The sequence below is a fragment of the Gadus chalcogrammus genome, chromosome 8, assembly GCF_026213295.1.
Source record: "Gadus chalcogrammus isolate NIFS_2021 chromosome 8, NIFS_Gcha_1.0, whole genome shotgun sequence".
In the NCBI taxonomy this organism is placed as follows: domain Eukaryota; kingdom Metazoa; phylum Chordata; class Actinopteri; order Gadiformes; family Gadidae; genus Gadus; species Gadus chalcogrammus.
Genome location: NC_079419.1, coordinates 12,853,789 through 12,874,721, shown reverse-complemented (window position 1 = coordinate 12,874,721; position 20,933 = coordinate 12,853,789). Strand labels below are relative to the sequence as shown.

Sequence of the window (20,933 nt, the reverse complement as noted above, 5' to 3'; positions counted from 1 at the left end):
ATGGGTAAGGGCGGTGAGGCTAACCTTACTGCCGGCCTAAGCTAGCCTTACTTGGCTAGCCTCAAGTCCTTTCACTGCCTCCCACACATCCACACTAACACACCCACACACACGCACCCACACACACACACACACACACACACACACACACACACACACACACACACACACACACACACACACACACACACACACACACACACACACACAGCAGCCACCATGCATACAGCAGTGGAGAGGGAGGTGTGTGTTAGCTGTTCCTCTGGGCCATCTCTCTCTGGACCGACGTTGAGGAGCCCTGGCTGTCCTCAGCATCTCCCCCATCTATAGGGAGGGAAGGGGAGAGAGAGGGCGAGAAGAAGGCAGGGAGGGAGAAGAGATGACAACGATGATTTAACATGATGTAATCTAGCAGAATAGCAGTTGGGGGAACACAATAATACATTAATATTTAAATGCCAGGAAATAAAAGTCATGAATTCCAACAAACAATCAAACTTCCAAGCTTGTTGAAATAAATAAAGAATAGTCAAATATTTAAATGTATTTAGAATCGCAAAAGTCATGTTTTGTACCTTTTGAAAATGTAAACCTATTTAACTTTTCCACAGTAGCTATTTAATAGTTAAACAATATTTATATATACTTCAATAGATAAATAAGATAAACAATAAGACATAGGTATATATATATATATCTATAACCGTAGCTACAACTCTAGCCACTAGAGGCCGCTAACTGTAAAACGTACATAGTGCAGCTTTAAAGCGGCCTGACAAGCCAGATAACTATGCACTTCTGGTGTTAGCTTAGCGTCCCGAGCTCCCGTCTCCTCCCCCCTGCTCACCTCTGCGGGCAGTGTGTATGTGCAGCTGGGACAGGGACAGGCTGAGGGGCAGCTGGCCCCCCTGCGGGTCGCTGGGGCTCTGCAGGATGTCGTGCATGGCGTTCCTCCGGCCTGTGCGCCCCGATGCGATGAAGTCGGCGTACGTAGCCTCGACCTCTGCCATCCCTCAGCCCTCCAGCATCCTCCGGTACTCAGCCAGCGGCTGAATGTGTGATTGAGGGGAGAGGGGGAGGAGGGGGGGGGAGAGAGAGCAGGGGAAGGGCAGAGATGGATAGAGAGAGAGGAAGAGGAGAGAGAATGAGAAAGAGAAAAGACAAAGGGAGTGATGGGGGGGAAAGATACAGAGGTAGAGAAATAGAGAGAGAGATACATGGAGGGCAAGAGGGATAGGAGACAAAGTGAGAGAATAATATTTAACAAAGAGATGGGGAGAGACAAAGAGTGAAAGATAGACACAAAATTAGAGAAATGGAGAGAGGGAGAGACGACAAAGAGAGAAATAATATTTGTTAAACAATGAGGCAGATAGGGAGGGAACAGAGGCAACAGAGAGGAGGAGGAGACAAAGAAAAGTAGAGAGACACAAAAAAGCAAGAGAAAAGGACCAAGAGGAAGAGACAAAGACAAAGAAAGAGAAAGGGAGAGAAATACAAAAAAAGAGAGACAAAGACAAAGAGAGGAAGATTTTAGTTTAGCTTATTGGTCGTACAATGACCTTTTCTCAAGTTAAACTATTTTCCTACTGTAACCTCTAATATTTTATAATCTCACTGCGCTCCTTTGTGACTTTAACCACACTCCATTTTGTTTTATAGCATCAGTACAAGTGGGTTTTGCTGACTGATGGCATTCTGCTGACTAGCCCACTTCGAATGTCCGCTGTAAAGTAAATCTCTCTCTGACCTCTTAATTACCATGCGTCCCTTCCTGCCTGTAATATTTAGATCCTAAACGCTTTCTGTGCCGCACCCCCCCCAGAGCTTTTAAAACGAAAAGGTCCTTGGGTTTCACCTTGGGTTCATTTAGCTTGCCGGGTCTGGTTCCCTTAACACTCTATGGTATTTATGATGTCACCACCAAAAAGTTCTCACATGTAGATCTGCACACACTTTTAAAATGTGAACCACATATACCAAGCTCACGTCAATAGAGTTCAGCAGAAATTTGAGGTCACTGTTTCAGCACCAAAAAGACCTGTCTGTGCCACGCACGCACGCACGCACGCACGCACGCACGCACGCACGCACGCACGCACGCACGCACGCACGCACGCACGCACGCACGCACGCACGCACGCACGCACACACACACACACACACACACACACACACACACACACACACACACACACACACACACACACACACACACACACACACACACACACACACACACCTGCATATTCTGCCTAAAACATATCACAAGCTCATATAGTTTTGTTATAGTTGGGCACAAGTGGATATTAAAGAGGTGAATATTTAACACTGAAAGACCCTCTCATGTAGGTCTTAAAATCAAACAAATTTAACAACATATTCAAATGTTGAAACATACATTTGAATCATGCAGTAAAGGTTTGTTGTGTCTTATGCTGTACAGGGACATGTGTGGTGTATTTGGCTAGAGAGAGAAGATTTAAAAAACGACTTATACATCTCAGAATAAACAAAATACTTCACAATATTCCCTCAAAACACAGAGGGTAGAATTAACAGGGTGTAACTATCAAGATGCCCTAACCAGAGATTAGCCGTATGCCAATAATTTACAACCCTGGGCAATTGCCATTACTATGGAGAACTAGTAACAATGGAGAACCACTGAAGGTAGGCCTACAAAGGAATGTGCAGGTAGGCCTGATTGAGAAAACACACCTTGCCTTGTTGTCACACACAGACATTATCCCCATTCCCTGTAAAGCTCAACTCAAAAAAACGCATTGTAGACATCTGGCATGTTAGCATTTTATTTTTCTGTGTTATCGTTTCCTTTCACTGCTCTTGGTTTTCCAAGAGGATGCATGCAGAATCTTCTTCATGATAATTGCGCCAGCATGCCAAAAAAACACCGAATATTTTCTACATAGTACCGGTATTATACTTGGTGGGGTAGTTTTGCGTGTGCTCTTACCTACTATGACAGTTGCTCCGGTGTTGCAAGCCGAAGCTACATCTCCACCACCGAGGGAGTGACTCGTAGGAACGGTAACCGTGGGCCCGAAATCACAGCAGACGGTTTAAGAAGGGTCTAGAAATGGTCGTTCCAATAACGTAATCCAAATATCTTGACGCGTCAGCTACGATTGAAAACACGCAACCCAAGCGAATGACAGCTGGGTTATTTAATAGGGCACACCGCTCAGTGTTTAAACATCACCTAGACATCATCAATTTGGCTCAGCCTCGTATCCATGGCGGTAGCATCTTCCTAGTTCGCAACCAATAAGCAACCAGCAAACTCGTATCTGAACGGTGATTGGTCAGGACACACAAAGGATGAGAGGAGAGAGACGTGGTCCTTCCTCTACTACATCACCTAATTTACAGTATTTGGATTCAATTCCCTAAAAACGTTGTTAGTTTCGCATTTTTACTTAGCGGTTTAGTTTATAGTTCTTCGCCACGAAAGATAACCATTACAAAAATATCATACCCTCAAATAGTTTTGAATTTCAAGAGAAGTTAGTTGTTAGTTGTAAAATATTGTGGGCGTGTTCTTCCAACAAATATTTCCATAACAAAAGTGATGATACAAGATTCTTGATGAGGTAATGCAAAGGAACAGTGTGCAGTACTACCTTATACCACTGGGAGGTGCTGCTATACCAGGGAGTCACTACCTTGGCGACACAAATTAGGTGATGCGCTGATTTGATCATCTGACCAAACGATTTGTTACCGTTACTCGAACAACGTGGCACATCAAATACCATGTGGAAGCTGGCCTCGATTGATCTGTTAAATTTAGACATTACTCATGCATGGAATGATGGAACAATGTATTAATTAGCCTCATGGTGCAATTAGCCTGTAATCGGAGGTTTCACACTCTTCTGACATGTTAGCAGATATATACATCAATGCATGGCTCAATTACATCAATATTCATGACGTTTCACACACGTTAAATACCAATAAAAACGATATAACAGAAATATGTCAGCAAATTCAACGACATCCAATGTCAAAACGAAATCACACCAAGACAAAATATGCCAATACACACTCAAACTTAAAACAGAGAATAAAGATCCTGCAAAATCAGGCCTTTTTTCAATGAAAGTAAAATGCTGACAGCAATGATCTCGGTTCCCCTGAGAACCCGTCAAAGAACAGGTACAGGAAGTTGCTTACGAAAGGATGATGTCAGGACATTTCAGTCACTTCCATCATCACAACTTAAAGATCCCTACATAGTTTATCTCTAAGCTATTTCCTAATTAGTCTTGGTTAGGATGAGTAGATGGATGGGGGAGTGGGTGGATGGATGGATGAGTGTACTGATGGATGGAAGGATGTGTGTGTGGATGGAGGAACATTTTTAATGGGTGGATGGAAAGATGTGTGTATGGATAGATAAATGGACGTGTGAAAGGATGATGGATGGATGAATTAATATATATGGATGAGTGGGTGGATCGATGCATTTGGGATTAAAGCATGGATGGATATGGATGGTGCATAGATGGATGGATGGGTGCACAATTCGACACACACACACACACACACACACACACACACACACACACACACACACACACACACACACACACACACACACACACACACACACACACACACACACACACACACACACACATACGCACTGGCGGAAGAGTAGACTTTGCAGAATGTCGGAGTCAAAAGTGTTTAGATTAAAAGTTGGAATTGTAAATATGCATTGTCGTGACGTCACCTAAAAGGCACATACAAACGACAAGTTCCTTCCCATTCGTGGCAATTGGTCAGTCGTTATCGGGATCCGGTGCGTAGCTGTTGTTACTCTGGACGCCGAAAGAGGGCGCGGCTGAGAGTGGTACCCATGCCGTCTGTCCGTCTGGCTGGATGGGGGATGTTGGATTGTGAATCAGGGGAGCGTTGGAGAGTGAGTGAGAGCGAGTGAGTGAGGGAGGGAGGGGAGAGAGGAGAGAGAACCTCTGTGGCTGCTACTGCTGCTGCCGCTTCGCCAGCCTTCTCCTGTGCGCAGTGCACTGCCTGCACCGACCGCTCCTTCCAGTTCCATCCCGAGCCGCGTCTCTCCTACGGCGGATTGGCGGATGCCGGCTACCCCCCTGTTTTCTCTCATCGCGTAGCCTACTTGCGACGATGCGAAGAGCCTTTTAATACTTCTTCCAGACGACTATTCTCGAGGAGGGGGAGGTTGGAATGAGAGCGTTCCTGTCTAACGTGCTTTGATGATACGGGATTCGCAGATTCAACGGGGGAGTCGAGAGGATCGGGGATATTTTATACAGTAAGCGGCTGGCGCAATGTCATCTCTATGTGCTCACTCCGCCGTGAGCTGTCACTCATTTGCATCCGCTGGCCCACCATCCATCCAGGATGACTATAGATGGTTCATCACGTTTGTTTGTGTATCCCGTAGTCCCTGCCTCATTTGCTGCAGCGTTTTCTCCCCCAGATGTTTCGGCGTCGGAGGGAGAGGTTATGAATTGTGTTTTTCCGCTGAAAGGGGGCTGTGGTGGTGGCGAGGCTCCATTGATTGTAAACTGAACATGGAGCCAGCCTCATCATTTCAGCTGGATGCTCGATCCGAAGGAGGAGGGGAGGGGAGAGGCGATATAGGGAGGAAGAGGAGGGGGGGGGGGGTGGATGGGAGAATTGCATTCTCCGTTTGACCTAATTTCAGTGATATAAGTGTACGATTATGAAGGTAGTCGACAGCGGCTTATCGCTGGCCAAACCGTCCATTTAATAGTCTTTGAATGGGGGCGATATAGCCCGTTTTTGGAGGCATGCATGAGGTGTTTATGGTGCGAGCTGTCGGCCAGAGCTCCGTCTGATGCATCTTAAACGCCTGATCATCTGACGGTCTGTCCACTTAAGCGACCCGTGGTTATAATAAAGTCCCCAGCCTGTTTGATTTTGTGTTTCGTTCGGTCTCAAGGCGGTTAGAATCAACCTTATTCATCAGATCAACGCGTTTCTACACTGCATGCGATCTCACTGGATTGTGTTTTATTTCCCCCCACAACAAGCAACAGCATTGCACGGACGGATCTTGCAGGAGCGTGTTGTTGCGTATGTGAACGGCCCCTGGTGCTGCTCTGTGACCTGGCAACACGTCGGGGTTGGTTCATGCTGAATTACTCATACTGGCTGTGTATCTGGCAAGAAGTTAATGACTAATGTCTAATTTAATGTAATCACATATTCCCTTCTCCTCGAGGCGAGCAGGGCATGGTGCTTGCTGTTCAAATACACTAGCTGTCTTTCATTGATGTAAGGGGTGAGTCTGACGGAGGAAGCCAAAGGACCTGGTCCCCTGAAGTATACAGCCTACGGATCTGTCGCCTGTGGATATACATCCAACACGGCAATTGGTGATTAAAGTGGCGTATAGCCTATCGCGTTTCCAGAAAACGTATAGTCAAGTTGCCAGATTCGTTTATTTAGAATTTTATGAATTGTTGTTTGCCAGGGTTTCCGGGAATAGAGTCCCCATTCACCAAACAATCCCAAATGCAGAGGCGCTGTCTCCCTCTTTATCTAGGCTATATCAAATTAAAATAGCACTAGATCAAATCGTTGCCTCCATGACTCCTCCCGGTCCAAGACGAAATTCCACTGAGCCGGAAGACTCAATTAATGACTTAATTGGCTTGTACTTAACTCAATCCAACTGTTGTTGAAAAGGGGACTGTTGTCCATGTCTTCCCAAAATTTGTGAAACCAGAGAGTACATATTTTCAATTATTAAAGGAGAATTTGAATGTTGAGCGTTGGAATGCAAGGGATAGCTGAAATTAATTTGACATTGCCTTTGCCCTTGATCCCTCAACGCCAGGTTCTGTCCCTTTTCACATCTTATCTTGACCGTTCAAATCACAATGCATTAACATTTTGCCACAGAAAAAGCTGTTTATCTCTTCCTGCTCTGAGGCGCTATCACAAGAGCATTAGCATATTTACAGTCTGATCCCTGTATGCTAACAAATTAGCGCTGCGCTAGCACATTAGACGCACGCCGTGTGTTCAGTGAACAGATCAGAAAGTGGTTGAACTATTTTTATATATAGAAATATATATTTATTTACATCATCCCAGAGGCAATCGATCGCATCAAATACTGGAAACTTGTTTTACAGTTGAAACGTCTGCCCATTTTCTCATTGCGCCCCGTTAAGCTAATTAAATTGCTTCAAAAGTTTGCCTGTAATATTTCAATTTCTTTATCTGTAGTGTACACAGATTACAAGGAGAAAAAACTATTTTAAAAACAACAGGAAATTATATTATTTCATATTCAGAGGATCCGAGAGAGACGTAATTCAACAAGTAATGGTGATTTTTTTGGTTTATTGATATGAAATGAGAGAGAGAGAGAGAGAGAGAGAGAGAGAGAGAGAGAGAGAGAGAGAGAGAGAGAGAGAGAGAGAGAGGATTGACACAGAGAGTGAGTGACATGTAGACAGAGACACAGAGAAATGGACACAGGAAGGGCAGGGATGGTCACACATACTCACACACACACACACACACACACACACACACACACACACACACACACACACACACACACACACACACACACACACACACACACACACACACACACACAATGATATTTGGATGGTCAAACTCTCACCCACACCAACCCACACACACTCTCCAGGTAAACTTGACTTGTAATTCCCGGTGGCTCTACCCCAGTAAAACCAGCACTCTGTGGCTCTCTGGCTCCTGTCAATAATACATGGCTGTGAAGCAGCAGCGCTCCCCGCTTAGAGCCGCCATGACTGGTGGAGTGGCTTCTGGAGGAGAGGAGGGACACGGGGGAGGGGGCAGGGATACAGGGAGGTAGAGGTACAGGGATAGATAGATGAATAGGTAATAAAGTGGGCTCTACTCAAGGCCTTAAGAGAGGAAAGAGGAATGACAAGAGAGAGAGAATTCAACCCCAGGTTGTTGGGTTTGTCTGGACCTTTCCGGGTTAGAGTGCACCTTCCCCCCACTGGGGTATCTCTCTGGCTTCTGTGAGGGCTGTACTCAGCAGACATCTTCACCAAGTTCATGGCCATGAGTTGCTAAGCACAGAACCATTATTTCCCCCAAAGAAAGGGGGCTCTGGTGGGCTTTATGTGAAATTCCACATGTACTCCAGTAGTCCACGTCCGTTTGCAGGTTGTTTGTCTTTTTCTTTTGGGTGGGGCACAAATCTTTTTCGCAGGAGAAAATAAGGATTTAAAAATTGCAAGTTCAGTGATTGGGTATAAAGTGAGAGAGAGTGAAGCGTGTGACAGGGAGTGAGAGAGCGATAAACGCTTGTGACTCATAGGGACTTGTGTTACACCCCGGTGACTCTGCCGCAAAGGGCTTTCAGAACCTTCCTTATCATGTCGATAAGTGGCGATATCAAATTAAACTCGCTCTTCAACATGTATCTGCCTCCCTTCTTGCGTTCCCAGCCGAAACCAGAATGCCGCCATTGTCCGATGGAAGTAATGCAACGCAGAAGTGGCCAAATGTATGCAGCATTTCGGTGTCACCTTATGAATGCATAATGGCGCGAGGACGCATATGAGGTTATTTGTGGCCCCTCGCTCCTGAGTCACTCAGAAGTGGGCCTTGTGGGGAATGAACCAGCTGATCCCAAGAAGAGCGGGGATGTATTTTCTGAAGTATCGCCCACAACGCGCCCGTATACCAAATAGGAGTAGTGAAAGTGAAAGTGAAAGTTGAGGTGAGGGGAAAGTGTAATCTTTGATCTCGGCTCCGAGCCAAGAATTCAATCCCCTCCCCCACTCTGTATTTCTCCCAGCATCCCCTTCACAGAGGAATCCCCCCCTATACTCACCTATACCCCCCAACCTACACCCCCACCCTTCCACAGTCTCCCCCTGAAAGACCTCCCGATCTAGCACCATCCATTTTCCCACAGAGCAGGATGTTGTCATGTGGTTGCCAAGGGAACCATGGTTGCCACACACATGATACGCGTGTGTGCGCGTGTGTCCTCTCAGCCAAGGAGAGGTTTCCGGCATTTTTCGACTCTCACCCCAATCAAGGGCAGAGATCTTGTTAGCAATAACCAGAGCAGGTTCTACGCTGTCATGACGACCGCATCCAAGACTTTGAACGGTTACAAAGATTTTGGAAGCGCAGAGGACTGATTGGCCGCGGCTCGTGTTTTGTCCTGATAGGGCGCGTCGACAGCACCTCCTTACCAGCAAACCGTTATGATGACATTATGATTTTATTTTTCCTTGCATATAGTTTAAGGGGCATTTATGGAACTGGACAGTGGAGAGAGACAGAAAAGTGGGGGGCAAAGAGAGAGGGAAGGACATGTACCTTAGGACAACAAGTGGGAATCGAACCCGGGTCGCTAAGAGGCGCCTGGACAACACGGTTAGCACACTAGAGTAGCCTGAGCTCGCAATATGTTTGCAAGGTACAGCGCAATGCCGGTGAGATATGTATTGCGTTGTGTCATACAGCACATATTGTGATAGTGTGTAGTGACACATTAACCACAATATGATGTAGTGATTAGGCAGACAGATTGTTTTGCTCTGGTGTCCTATCATATCATATACATCCTATAATTTACTGAGACGCAGTTCGAACTGACGGGCCCTCGCTGCGTTGTCCTTTTTATATTTAAATGTGTAATCACATGGTCACAACATTCCCTATTGACTTCTAAAGGTTCTAGAAATACTATTCGTGACTCATTGTTGTATTGATATGCCTGGATGTAAGTGTGTGATATCTTAAAGGTGTTCTGGCATTGGTCATGTAAGCAATGTGAGCAATGAGATTGTATCTAGGATAAACTCTGAATTGGATTTGGCATCAGCTCGTCGATTACAATTTGCATAAATTGAATGCATTTGTGTGTGTGTGTGTGTGTGTGTGTGTGTGTGTGTGTGTGTGTGTGTGTGTGTGTGTGTGTGTGTGTGTGTGTGTGTGTGTGTGTGTGTGTGTGTGTGTGTGTGTGTGTCACATGCCAATGTCTGTGTTCCAGTGCACGGTGGGAAGCGTTGTCTGGCCAGTGAAGTCTGGCTATTGTCTGGTCCTAAAGCCTTCCCTGTGTTGGTCCTGATTCGCTCTTTGTCAAAACAGCCCACTCAGCAGTTTGCTGGTTAACACCACCACCTCCACCACCACCTCCACCTCCACCACCACCACCACCACCACCACCACTTACACCACCACCACCACCACCCTGCTAGAAGATAAGGATTTTGACGCACAAGTCCAGACACGGTCCTGCTCGAAGGCCAAGCCGACTGCCACTGCCATCGTTCTGCCCTGCCTCCGCTCTGGCTTTCACTTGGACTTTTTGATCAACTGTGTGACGGGGGATTTAGCGCCGCTGACGTCTGAGCTCAAACGAGATGTAAGATTCAGTGCGTCGCGGTAGATTACAGGAAAATCCATGCTGGGAATGTAATTTCAGAATCTGCTGAATAATCAGAGGTAGTTGTTCATATTGATTGGTGGAATATTCATTTGCAGGAGGAATCTCTTTGGTGTCTGTGCGGTTTGGGATAGAGTTTGTGTCTGAAGCGAAACGATCACATCTTCCTACTTCAGTTCATCTCCATCGTTTTTTTCAAGTTTTACAAAATAGCAAGACTCTGATTCTATCAACAACACTTCACATCAACATCAAAAGAACCGTTGGTGGAATAAAAATATAATTGACCAACCGACAAGTCAAAGACAAAGTATTGTTGTTTTGCATCCTTTTGTAGCACGGCCAGACATTTGAACTAATGATCAGCCCGAAATCCCCCTTTCCCTCTCTGTCCCCTCTCCCTCCTCACCTCCTTCTCCTCTCTCCTCCTCCTCGCCATCTCTTCTCTGCTCCTCCTCCTTATCTTCTCTCTCCTCCTCCTCCTTATTCCTCTCTCCTCCTCCTCCTTATCTCCCTTCTCCTCCCCACCTCCTCCCCTCTCCTCCCTACCCCCTACACCTCCGCTCTCCTGCAGCAGTGAGAGTCTCACAGGCTGCGGTACCCTTGCCTACCCATGTCTTTGCTTGTGGTGTGTGTCTGTGTGTGTGTTTGTGTGTGTGTACCTGCAGAGTGTCAGATAGACATCTGTTCAACTCACACGTCGATAAGTCTAACGTGGTGGGGATGATTCCTGTCCCACTAGGTTTTGAGCGATGGGGATTCGGATCTCGGATTACAGTTTGTTTTCGGTTCCTTAAAAAAGGGGCCAAAAGTTAAACTCGTAATAGGATTGCAGTTCACTTCCTTTGTGTCGCATACCTTTTGCCTCCCCACTACGCAACACCATCTCTGCATTTTAAACAAGACGCGAGAGCGAGACAGTGAGAGAGAGAGAGAGAGAGAGAGAGAGAGAGAGAGAGAGAGAGAGAGAGCGAGAAAGTGAGAGAGGTAATAACAAAGAATAAAGCGACGTACGAGTTAGCGATTACGTTACTCTCCGATCTCCGGAGTGCTGAGGAAAATCATTAGCGCACCTCGAGCCCCGGTGGTGAATATAGATTGAACTTTATGAATACGACATGCAGTGAGAACGTTGTTTGCTCTTTTTCGGTCAATCCACCAGGGGATGTGAGGAGATTGAGGTATTTTAATCATCTTTGATGTCAGGCAGAGGAAGAAAAGGGAGGAAGAAACTGTGCGTTGAAACCATACACGTGGGAAAACCGGTTAAAAATGGAAAATTGAATCAAGAGTTTACAGCTTGTTGTTTTCATCAATCGAAGCATATCAACCGGAAAAATGTACACGCGTTTTATCAGTGGTGCGAACTGAACGCCGGTGCGTGTGTACGCTTCGTCTTCTGCGGAGCAGAGAGCCACCACATGTAGTGGAACAGTGAGGGACAGTGAGTGTTGCGGGCTTTTGAACAAATTATACATGGAGAATAACCATAGGAGAATCCTGAACCAGAGACACAGAACTCATTCGACACAAACCTCACTACACAGGATTGTGTACTGATAGGGAGTTCCACTCCCAGCCATAAGCTACTGGGTTCGATACCCAGTATCCCTAGAGCCTACCTGTAGGCTCCCTTGAGCACGATGCCTCACACCCACCTTCTCATTGATGACATTTGAGGTGTACCGGACGTAGGCACCACCGGCTAAATTACTGTGAATGTGAATTCTAGGGAATAGTTAATGTAAGTCATTATATTAATCTTCTCTACAGCAATGCGCAGTTTCATATTTTATGCATGTTTAAATATGCCTGCAGCATCGATGTGAATCAGATTAATAACAAACTAGCTGGAGGTGATAAACCATTCCAGGGATGTTAACATGGCTAACAACATGGGGGGTCATCCCTATGTTCCCCAGGTCCTATGTTCCCCGGGTGCAAAGGGTTAGGGTCAGGTTTAGGGTTAGGGTAAGGGTTAGGGTGAGGTCGAGGGTTAACCCTAAACCTAAACCTAACCATAACCTATCGGAGGAGAGCCATTCTAACCAATCACAGGCAAATCAGAGGCGAAAAAGGCGGTACTTGCCCCTACCATCCTACGAAAAAAGATTTGCTCACAGGGACCTATGTTTCCACATACAAAGCGGGGAACATAGGACCCGGGGAACATAGGACCTGGGGAACATAGGTACGCTCCCACAACATGGCTAACAGACTGGCTAACAACTGGCAGGGCTTGTTGGGCAATATTCATTTAATTACCACAGGCTGGCCATTGCTTTCACTCTTCACCGGGAATGTGAAGTCTGTTCTGATTGCTGTTGGACCGGTCGAGCCAAATTGAGGTCCCTGATTGTAAACCAATGATATTCTAATGTTGATGCTTCACAGATGCATAGTCTGTGTATATTGTTCCTTTGTTGCTCTGTGCAGACCAGGGTAGTAAACAAGAGGTTTATGTGCCCCATGTAATAGGATTTGGGAGCCTTTTGGATAATTTCCCGGGCAATTTTATAAAATATTGGGAAACACCAATCTTTTCTAAATTGTATGACTGACCAATATTCAATGTTCCTATCAAAAAAATCGGGACCGGCTTTGCAAACACACAGAAGTTAACATTTTATTAACGTTTTTTTTATGGACAGATTTGAAAGCTCTCGTCTTCCCAATTTCCAGGGCAATGACATTCTGTCAGGGGCAAAATGCCCCCATGCCCCCATTCATTTCTGCCCCTAGCGCAGACCCAGGTCTAGCCAAAGCAAGATTTACACTTGAATAACATCAAAAGGCCTGCAGCAGTGGTCTCACACCTGGAGTAGCCCACCGAGGGCCGGCCTCGGAGCCCATCGGCTCCTCTCCAAAGGTGTAAGACGTCAGGGCGACTGACATCCCGCCTCATCTCTGCTGCTACGCTTTCCGGTTAATTTCCACCGACGCGGGGCAGATCAGAGATCAGATGAGACAAGGATGTTTGGAGATTTATTCATTTGAAAGACACATCGTCTCCACATTACACAGATCACCCGATGTCACTGGATTTGCACAGCATCGCAGACGCAGAACCATGGAAAAAACAGGCAGCCGTGTAGCCGACCACCTACCATACTGCATGTACGCCGTCTATTGGGCGCAGGAGTATAACTCAGACTTCGGCCTGGATCGGTAATGCAGCTCCGTTGAGATCAGGAACATCCGGGATACGGTTCAGTGATTATCCAGCGATCAATAAGCTCTCCGGTCGATCGTGATAATAAATCCTGATGTTGTATTGCACTGGAAGTGGGCGATGTAAATTTTTCTCTCATCCCGGGTTGCCTGTAAAATACGCAGAATACATTACCTTATTAAACTCCTATATATTGGCATGGTTAGTGTTTCATGGTTCTAACAGGCCAAGGGTTCCCATGCAGGAATTCAGCGCATATTTCAAACCAAGCATCGATTAAATGAGGTAGAAATAAGACGAAAGAAAAAGAGCAGAGAAAGAGCGAGCAGGCAGAATACTAAATTAAATATGATTGAATAAAGGAGAGAAGGAGAAATGAGAGGACGGAGAGCTGAAGTAGGGACAAGAGAGTGATAAAGTGTAGAGAGCACGCCAATAGAGAAGGCTGGATGTGAAAATGTGTTACCACAAATTGTATTCCATTCCAATGCATCTCGATTTTGCTTGTGACTTTAAAATATCATTCTAGTTAAGTGGAGGCAATTACTTAGAAGTAAATGCACAGATATATTTGGGGTATGGGATCAGATGTAAACAGTTTTGGTTCATTCTATCCCACGTGCCACGTATAAACAGGGGGTTAAAAAGCGTGATTGATCACTTGAGGGGCTTGTCTTTTCATCATAATTCACATACTCTACGCGACGCACTCACCACGCCATGTCGATATCTTTACTTCTTCACCATACAATACCACTCGACAAGACAATAAGTGATAACGTAGCAAGTCAATTAATTACAGAGCAGACGGAGGGAGGGAGGGAGCGATGGGTGGGTGGAGGGAGGGTGGGAGGGGTGGGTGGATGGATGGATGGGTGGAGGGATGGATGGATGGATGGATGGATGGGTGGGTGGAGGGAGGATGGGAGGGATGGATGGATGGATGGATGGATGGGTGGGTGGGTGGATGGATGGATGGATGGATGGATGGGTGGATGGATGGATGGATGGATGGATGGGTGGGTGGAGGGAGGGTGGGAGGGGTGGATGGATGGATGGATGGATGGATGGATGGATGGATGGATGGATGGATGGATGGATGGATGGATGGATGGGTGGGTGGAGGGAGGGTGGGAGGGGTGGATGGATGGATGGATGGATGGATGGATGGATGGATGGATGGATGGATGGATGGATGGAGCGAGAGAGGGAAGACAGGACACAGGAAGTGAGGATGAGTGAAAGACAAACAGGTAATTAAGGGGCAGGGGGGGAGAAGGACAGGAAGAGATACGGGAGGTGAGGAGAGGGTACAACAGGTGAGGAGAGGCAGGGTAAGGAGAAGGGTGGGAGGAGGAGAGGAGAGGCAGGGTGAGGAGAAGGGTGGGAGGAGGAGAGGCAGGGTGAGTAGAAGGGTGGGAGGAGGAGAGGAGAGGCAGGGTGAGTAGAAGGGTGGGTGGAGGAGAGGAGAGATACAATGGAGATGGAGAGAAGAGGGTTTAATGCACACAGAGAACATTCTTCAGCAGTCACCGAGAGCCACTGACACGCAAACTACGAGAGACAGAAGCACTCCGCCCTATTTATAGCACCGCCTGAGAAGAAGAGCGAGAGATGGGGAGATGGTCTGTACGTGAGAGAGAGAGAGAGAGAGAGAGAGAGAGAGAGAGAGAGAGAGAGAGAGAGAGAGAGAGAGAGAGAGAGAGAGAGAGAGAGAGAGAGAGAGAGAGAGAGAGAGAGAAAAAGAGACAGAGAGGGGGCCAATGCCACAAAATCTCCGGGGCGAGGTTGGCATACATTTTTCATTGGCTAAAGGGGAATAGCACCCCATTTTAGATGCCACCGCAAATCTTACTCCCGGCGTCGGACAGCCCAATCGACGATCATGAATACAGCGAGGGGTCCTTTGAGAAACCCCCTCTTGTCATGTCCATCGTGCCCGTTTCAGACAGACCCATCTCAACACGGCGCCAGCGCGTGAATGACAACTTGGAACGCTTCAAATTGAAATATTTGATCTTCGCTGCACCTAGCATGCTAATGTGGTTGCAGCAGTGGACACCGCGCTGCGCGGGCATCCTGGTTGACAGGTCCCATCTGTGATGTCACAGCTGGGACTATAGCCTGCAGGTGGCTCCTTACACAGTCTATATGGAGTAGAAGGATTGCACGTTAGTAACATCAAATTATTGAAACCTTCCATGAAACCCATAAGCATGTGGAAAACCACTAGATACATTATCGGCATCTAAGTAAAATTGCTATGTGAACATAGCAATTTAGCAGAATAGCAGAATATAGGCTACATTACATATATATGCTACATTATATATATATATATATATATATATATATATAGATATAGATATAGATATATACACATTATTTTATCATATAGCAAGTTTTATCATCCCTGTTGGTTGCACTATTCATCGTTCCCTGTGCTAACGTTTACCTGCTTGAATTGCCAGGCTTAAAGAAGAGCTTCAGAACCCATGGGAGGAGGAAAGTACTGAGGGTGTGTTGATATGCTTCTTTTCAAGCTGCTCGGTAGGAGGGCATCTTTAATGATGCCCCTTCCACTGAGGAAAGCCCTTTTACGGTCAGTCTAATGCATTATGTAAAGCGCTACTGTAGCTAGCGCTAGTGTGCTAGCAAAGATGTTAGCTTGTAATGGCTGCCGCCAAGGCTTTCTGGGCCCAGAATAGCAACAGTGGAGAATTATCTATTTACAGTTAACTGACCCTTCCACGCTATGTATGCTAAATACTGCATGAGGTTGGATGCAATATTACTGTGCTATACCGTCGTGATCAGACATGTATGTAATTCAGCAAGGATCACAATATTTCTTTGTATTTAGGTTTGAATCATAAATGAATGCTAGCTATACGAAGAACAATTTAAGATACTTAAGAAAGTCAATATTACACTTATTATTTGTCAATATTTGCCATTAAGATTAGCTATAACCTTTTTTTCTTTTGAGTGAGAGCCAAGATAACAGCAGAGGATTAAGAGTGGAACTCAGTGCTGCTAAGTGAAGCATATTTTCTTTGTTTGAAGATAAATATTTGCTTGTACCAATTCCAGATAAAAACTGGTAATCTCCTAGCATCTTCTTTTTATTTATCCCTATCTTCCTCTCATTTTTATCTATTTTTTTTAACTTTTGTTGAACCAGATTGATATCTTGAGGTTAGAACTCTATTTTGCCAGAGAGACCAGGCCAAAAACAAGCAAAATTCACATTTCAAACGGTGTTAAAATGTATAACAGAAACTGGAAGATACAAGTTTTAAAATTATTTGGATTCCACGTTAACTTTAGAACGATTGAAAGTTTCTATCATGTAAAATGTATCCGGATTCTGTTCCATGATAAGGGAGGCCAAAATTTAAAAGCCTTCTTCACTAACACTGTGGACTAATTAACACTCTGCTCTGATCGAGTCATTCATTATGTCTCACAACGAACTGTCTGTCACACTCACACCCTATGGTAACACAAACAATCCAGCAATACTTGAAATAATAGAACAGTAAATACTACACTCTACCCCGAAGAAATCTTTCTGAATACCTAACATTCTATCGCCCACTATGTCCTGAATATGCTTTGTGAGCGGTTTCAAAAGATTTCCACTGAGGGCAGTTTGATTCATCTCTCCACACATTCTGCTACCACACTAGCTGGATGTCGTTATACCCAAAGGACAGCTCAGTGTGCAGTGTGTCGGTGGAGACCTTTAATAAATTCATAAAAGTCTAACTGTGACTTTACACAAGGCACTGCAGAAGTAGTTGAAGCAGTAGTAGTAGACCTTTTACCATTTAAATGATATCCTGCGGAAGTCACAGCGGCAAATATTATCATCTTTGCCCTCACAGGGAAAGTGGTGTTTGCCTGGGTTAGCATAGCTATGGTTTAGCTGGTCACTCACAGAGGGTGCGGAATGCATAAGGATAAAGAATGCATGCGTGTGCAAGAGATCGGAGTGTAAAATTAAATGTAGCCAAAAGCATTAAACGTTAGTGCTCAAAAACGACACATAATACAGTAGGATGACAAATATGCAAACTCCATGGTGACCATATGTAACACCCTGACATCCATTCACAGCGCATTCTGTTTTCTGCTGTTTTGATTTCAGATTCTATGTCGGTCAGCCCACATTTAATTAGCATGCACTGTGTTTACTTCTAGCTTGATTGTGTGTGCGTGTCTCTGTAATTAAACCCTGCAATGCCTCAGCCGCGTAGCGTAGCCGCGGTAGGAGCAAATGGAGAAAAAAAACAACATGTATAATTCATGTTGTTGATTTTATTTTTATTTTTAGCCTCCCCTCCTCTGTGTGCTGAATACAGAGCTGTATCATTAGGTGGAGGGTGGTAGGGGAGGAGGGGTCATTTATAGAGATGTGTCCACACGTTGAGCGCGTGCACATGATCCTCTTTCTCCCTTTTAAGGGTTAAAGTCAACATGAAGTGGAAGTTTCATTTTTTGACTCTGGATAATTAGCTTTAGATAAGGACCTCTTTAACAAGACATTACAATTTTTTGGTGGGAACCCAGGAAGTCAAATGACATGCAGACGATTGGACAAACCCAAACCAATAGACATACACTCTAAACATTATGTTTGTGCGTAGGAATGTTTGTCAGTATGTCAGTGTGTGGGTGTGTTAGTGTCGGTGTTTGTGTGTTTGTGTGTGTATGTGTGTGTGTATCCATGCATATGCATGTTATAAATAAAATCTCATTGCTCTATGACCCTTGGCAACAATGATGGGATTGTAGCGTTACGTCGTGATAATATGGTCGCAGTTTTGTGCCTTGCGTGTCTGAGAGCAACAGAAGTTTGTTTAATTTGTTTATGTTGATTCACATTGTGTTGCGTCATGTTGTCGTGTTGCTGTGTTGTCGTGTTGTTGTGTTGCTGTGTTGTCGTGTTGTCGTGTTGCTGTGTTGTCATGTTGTCGTGTAATGTGTGCGAAGTGGCCGGCCATGTTCCCCGCTTTTGCCATTTGTTTACTGTCGGTGTCGCAAAAACGTTTTTAATTAGCCGCCTTTGTCTGGCCCGTTGCACTCTATCTCACTCTCTTGTTGGTTCATAATTAACAAGAAAAACAAACACACACACACACACATACACACATACACTCTTGTCTACACACCTTCCAGTCAGCCATAGCAGATCATTGTATAACCAATAAGAGGAAATGCGTGTTTGTGTGTGTCTGTCTGTATGCTGCGTGTGGATGTGTGTTGGTCTTTTCTGGTAGTGAATGCATCAAAAGCCTTCATATCGGTTGAATCGGAAAAACTGTCAGGAAGAACATTATTTCAGCCATGTTTCCGGTGAGCTGCCCTAACAGAGCTGCTTTATACATAAATCAATATTGGCAGTTGGAAGCTAAAGACTGAAATAAAAAAAAACAATTCTTGACATTGTCTACTGAATATTGACAGTGTAAGGAGGTGGCCAGGAGCACCATAGCCACTATAATATTGTATTTTTTTGTTCTTGACACAAATGTCCTTGTTGGCAGGCGTCCAATGATGAATAATATCGATTTATATTGATTACCCTGTTGGCACGTACTCTTTAGTACTGGCACTATTGTCAATTTGCCAGATCCAAACATTCTCCGTCCCCTAACCTTCTTCCTGCATGTGTTCAATCAGATTCATAATATCCCTTTATTGACCAGGAGATGAGTATCTTCTCCATGTGTCAACTCAAGCTATCACACAAGTACTGCTGACTCTCTGTACTGTCCAACCCCTACCTGCTCCTTGATGAACGGACTCTGGAGTGTCTAACCCCTGCCTGCTCCTGAATGACCCGTCTCTATATTCACTGTGTAACCCCTAGCTGCTGCTTAATGACCTGTCTCTATATTCACTGTGTAACCCCTACCTGCTCCTTGATGACGAGTCTCTGGACTGTCTAACCCCGACCTGCTCCTTAATGACCTTTCTCTATATTCACTCTATAACCCCTACCTGCTCCTTGTTGACATGTCTTTAGACTGTCCAACGTCTACGTAGACCTTAAGGGCTGTCTCTGTACTGTCTAACCCCTACCTGCTCCTTGTCGACATGTCTCTGGACTGTCCAACGTCTACGTAGACCTTAATGGCCTGTCTCTGTGTTCTCTGTGTAACCGCTACATGCTGCTCAATGACCAGTCTCTGTTGTGTTTAACCCCTACCTGCTCCTTAGTGACATGTATCTGAATTCCCTCTGAATAACTTTGGATAAATATGTCTGCAAAGTAACTAATAACCAGTGAATAAATAAAAATGCATCCGATCCTACTCATGACAGAGCGTCTGACTCTTCTACAAGATTAAATGTTCTAGCACATTATCACTCACCTGTTGTTTCAGTTACTATTGCCACCGAAAACCGCAGACAAAATGCTAATGCTAATCAACCCAAGGTGTCGCTGTAATGCAATACAGAGATGCATTAGCGCAGCGTGATGTAATAGTTATGTGATCCGCATCAGCCAAACCGCATCAGGAGTTAGTCTGGCCCCGGTGCCATCTCAGACAGATCCAGCCAGGTGTAAGTACGCTCCGTGGTCACAATTGAATCAGGTTAATGGAAGCCTTAATGTACTCTGACCTGCTCTGGGCACACCCGGCTGCCTATTGATTTAAAGGTGAAAGAGATTATTCAGCCCTTCCTTGTTCTGTCTCTCTCTCTCTCTTCCGCTCTGTCCCCTCTCTCTCGCTTTCTTTCTCGCTCTCTCTCCATCTCTATTCTTTTCACGGTTCTCTCTCCCTGCTTTGTTTTTACTCTCGCACTTCTGTCCTCTCTCTCTCTCTCTCTCTCTCTCTCTCTCTCTCTCTCTCTCTCTCTCTCTCTCTCTCTCTCTCTCTATCCATCTCCTATTTTACATCGCTCTCTCCTCTTGCTGTTTTTACTTCTCACTGTCTTCTTTTCTCGCCTTCTCTCTCTCTCTGTTTCTCTCTGTTTCTCTCTCTGTCTCTCTCTCTTTCTCTGTGTGTGTGTCTCTCCTTCTCTCCCTCTCTCTCTCTCTCTCTCTCTCTCTCTCTAGCTCTCTCTCTCTCTCTCTCTCTCTGTCTTTCATCCTGATTTAATTATGTTAATGAAGGTTCGGTGGTCCAAAGCTCTCTTTAGCTGTAGCCCTTCTGAGAGCGGCGCCCTGTGTGTGTCTAACACAGCGTTGGCCGTGGTGCTGGCGTTCACAGCGCTCGCTGTCCACGGGCCTCCTTTGTGCTTCTGGACTTAATTGAGGCTGGGGCTGGGGCTCCCGCCAATCTGCTGAGCATC

The 20,933-nt window shown here is 45.4% G+C and overlaps 2 protein-coding genes across 2 annotated transcripts in view; one reads left to right on the top strand and one right to left on the bottom strand.

Annotated features, from left to right (window-relative positions):
• Nucleotides 1-250: 250 nt before the first annotated feature.
• LOC130386947 (cAMP-dependent protein kinase inhibitor alpha-like) lies at nt 251-3,057 on the bottom strand. The gene is made up of 3 exons (XM_056595823.1): nt 2,978-3,057; nt 848-1,049; nt 251-324 (listed from the first exon to the last, which is right to left on the bottom strand). The coding sequence occupies exons 2-3, from the start codon at nt 1,008-1,010 to the stop codon at nt 251-253; spliced, it is 237 nt and encodes a 78-aa protein (XP_056451798.1). The 5' UTR covers nt 1,011-1,049; nt 2,978-3,057.
• Nucleotides 3,058-9,491: 6,434 nt separating this feature from the next.
• Nucleotides 9,492-20,933, top strand: part of LOC130387304 (catenin delta-2-like) — a 78,921-nt gene continuing 67,479 nt past the window's right edge. Inside the window, exon 1 of the mRNA XM_056596330.1 lies at nt 9,492-9,497. Within this exon, the coding sequence (XP_056452305.1) occupies nt 9,492-9,497 (6 nt within the window). The remainder of the gene's footprint in view (nt 9,498-20,933) is intronic.

Excerpts from the sequence above, each read along its gene's own strand:
- LOC130386947 (XM_056595823.1), bottom strand. The coding sequence starts at position 1,010 with ATGGCAGAGGTCGAGGCTACGTACGCCGACTTCATCGCATCGGGGCGC. Across the intron at positions 325-847 it reads CATACACACTGCCCGCAGAG|ATGGGGGAGATGCTGAGGAC; the intron begins GTGAGCAGGGGG and ends CCCTCCCTATAG.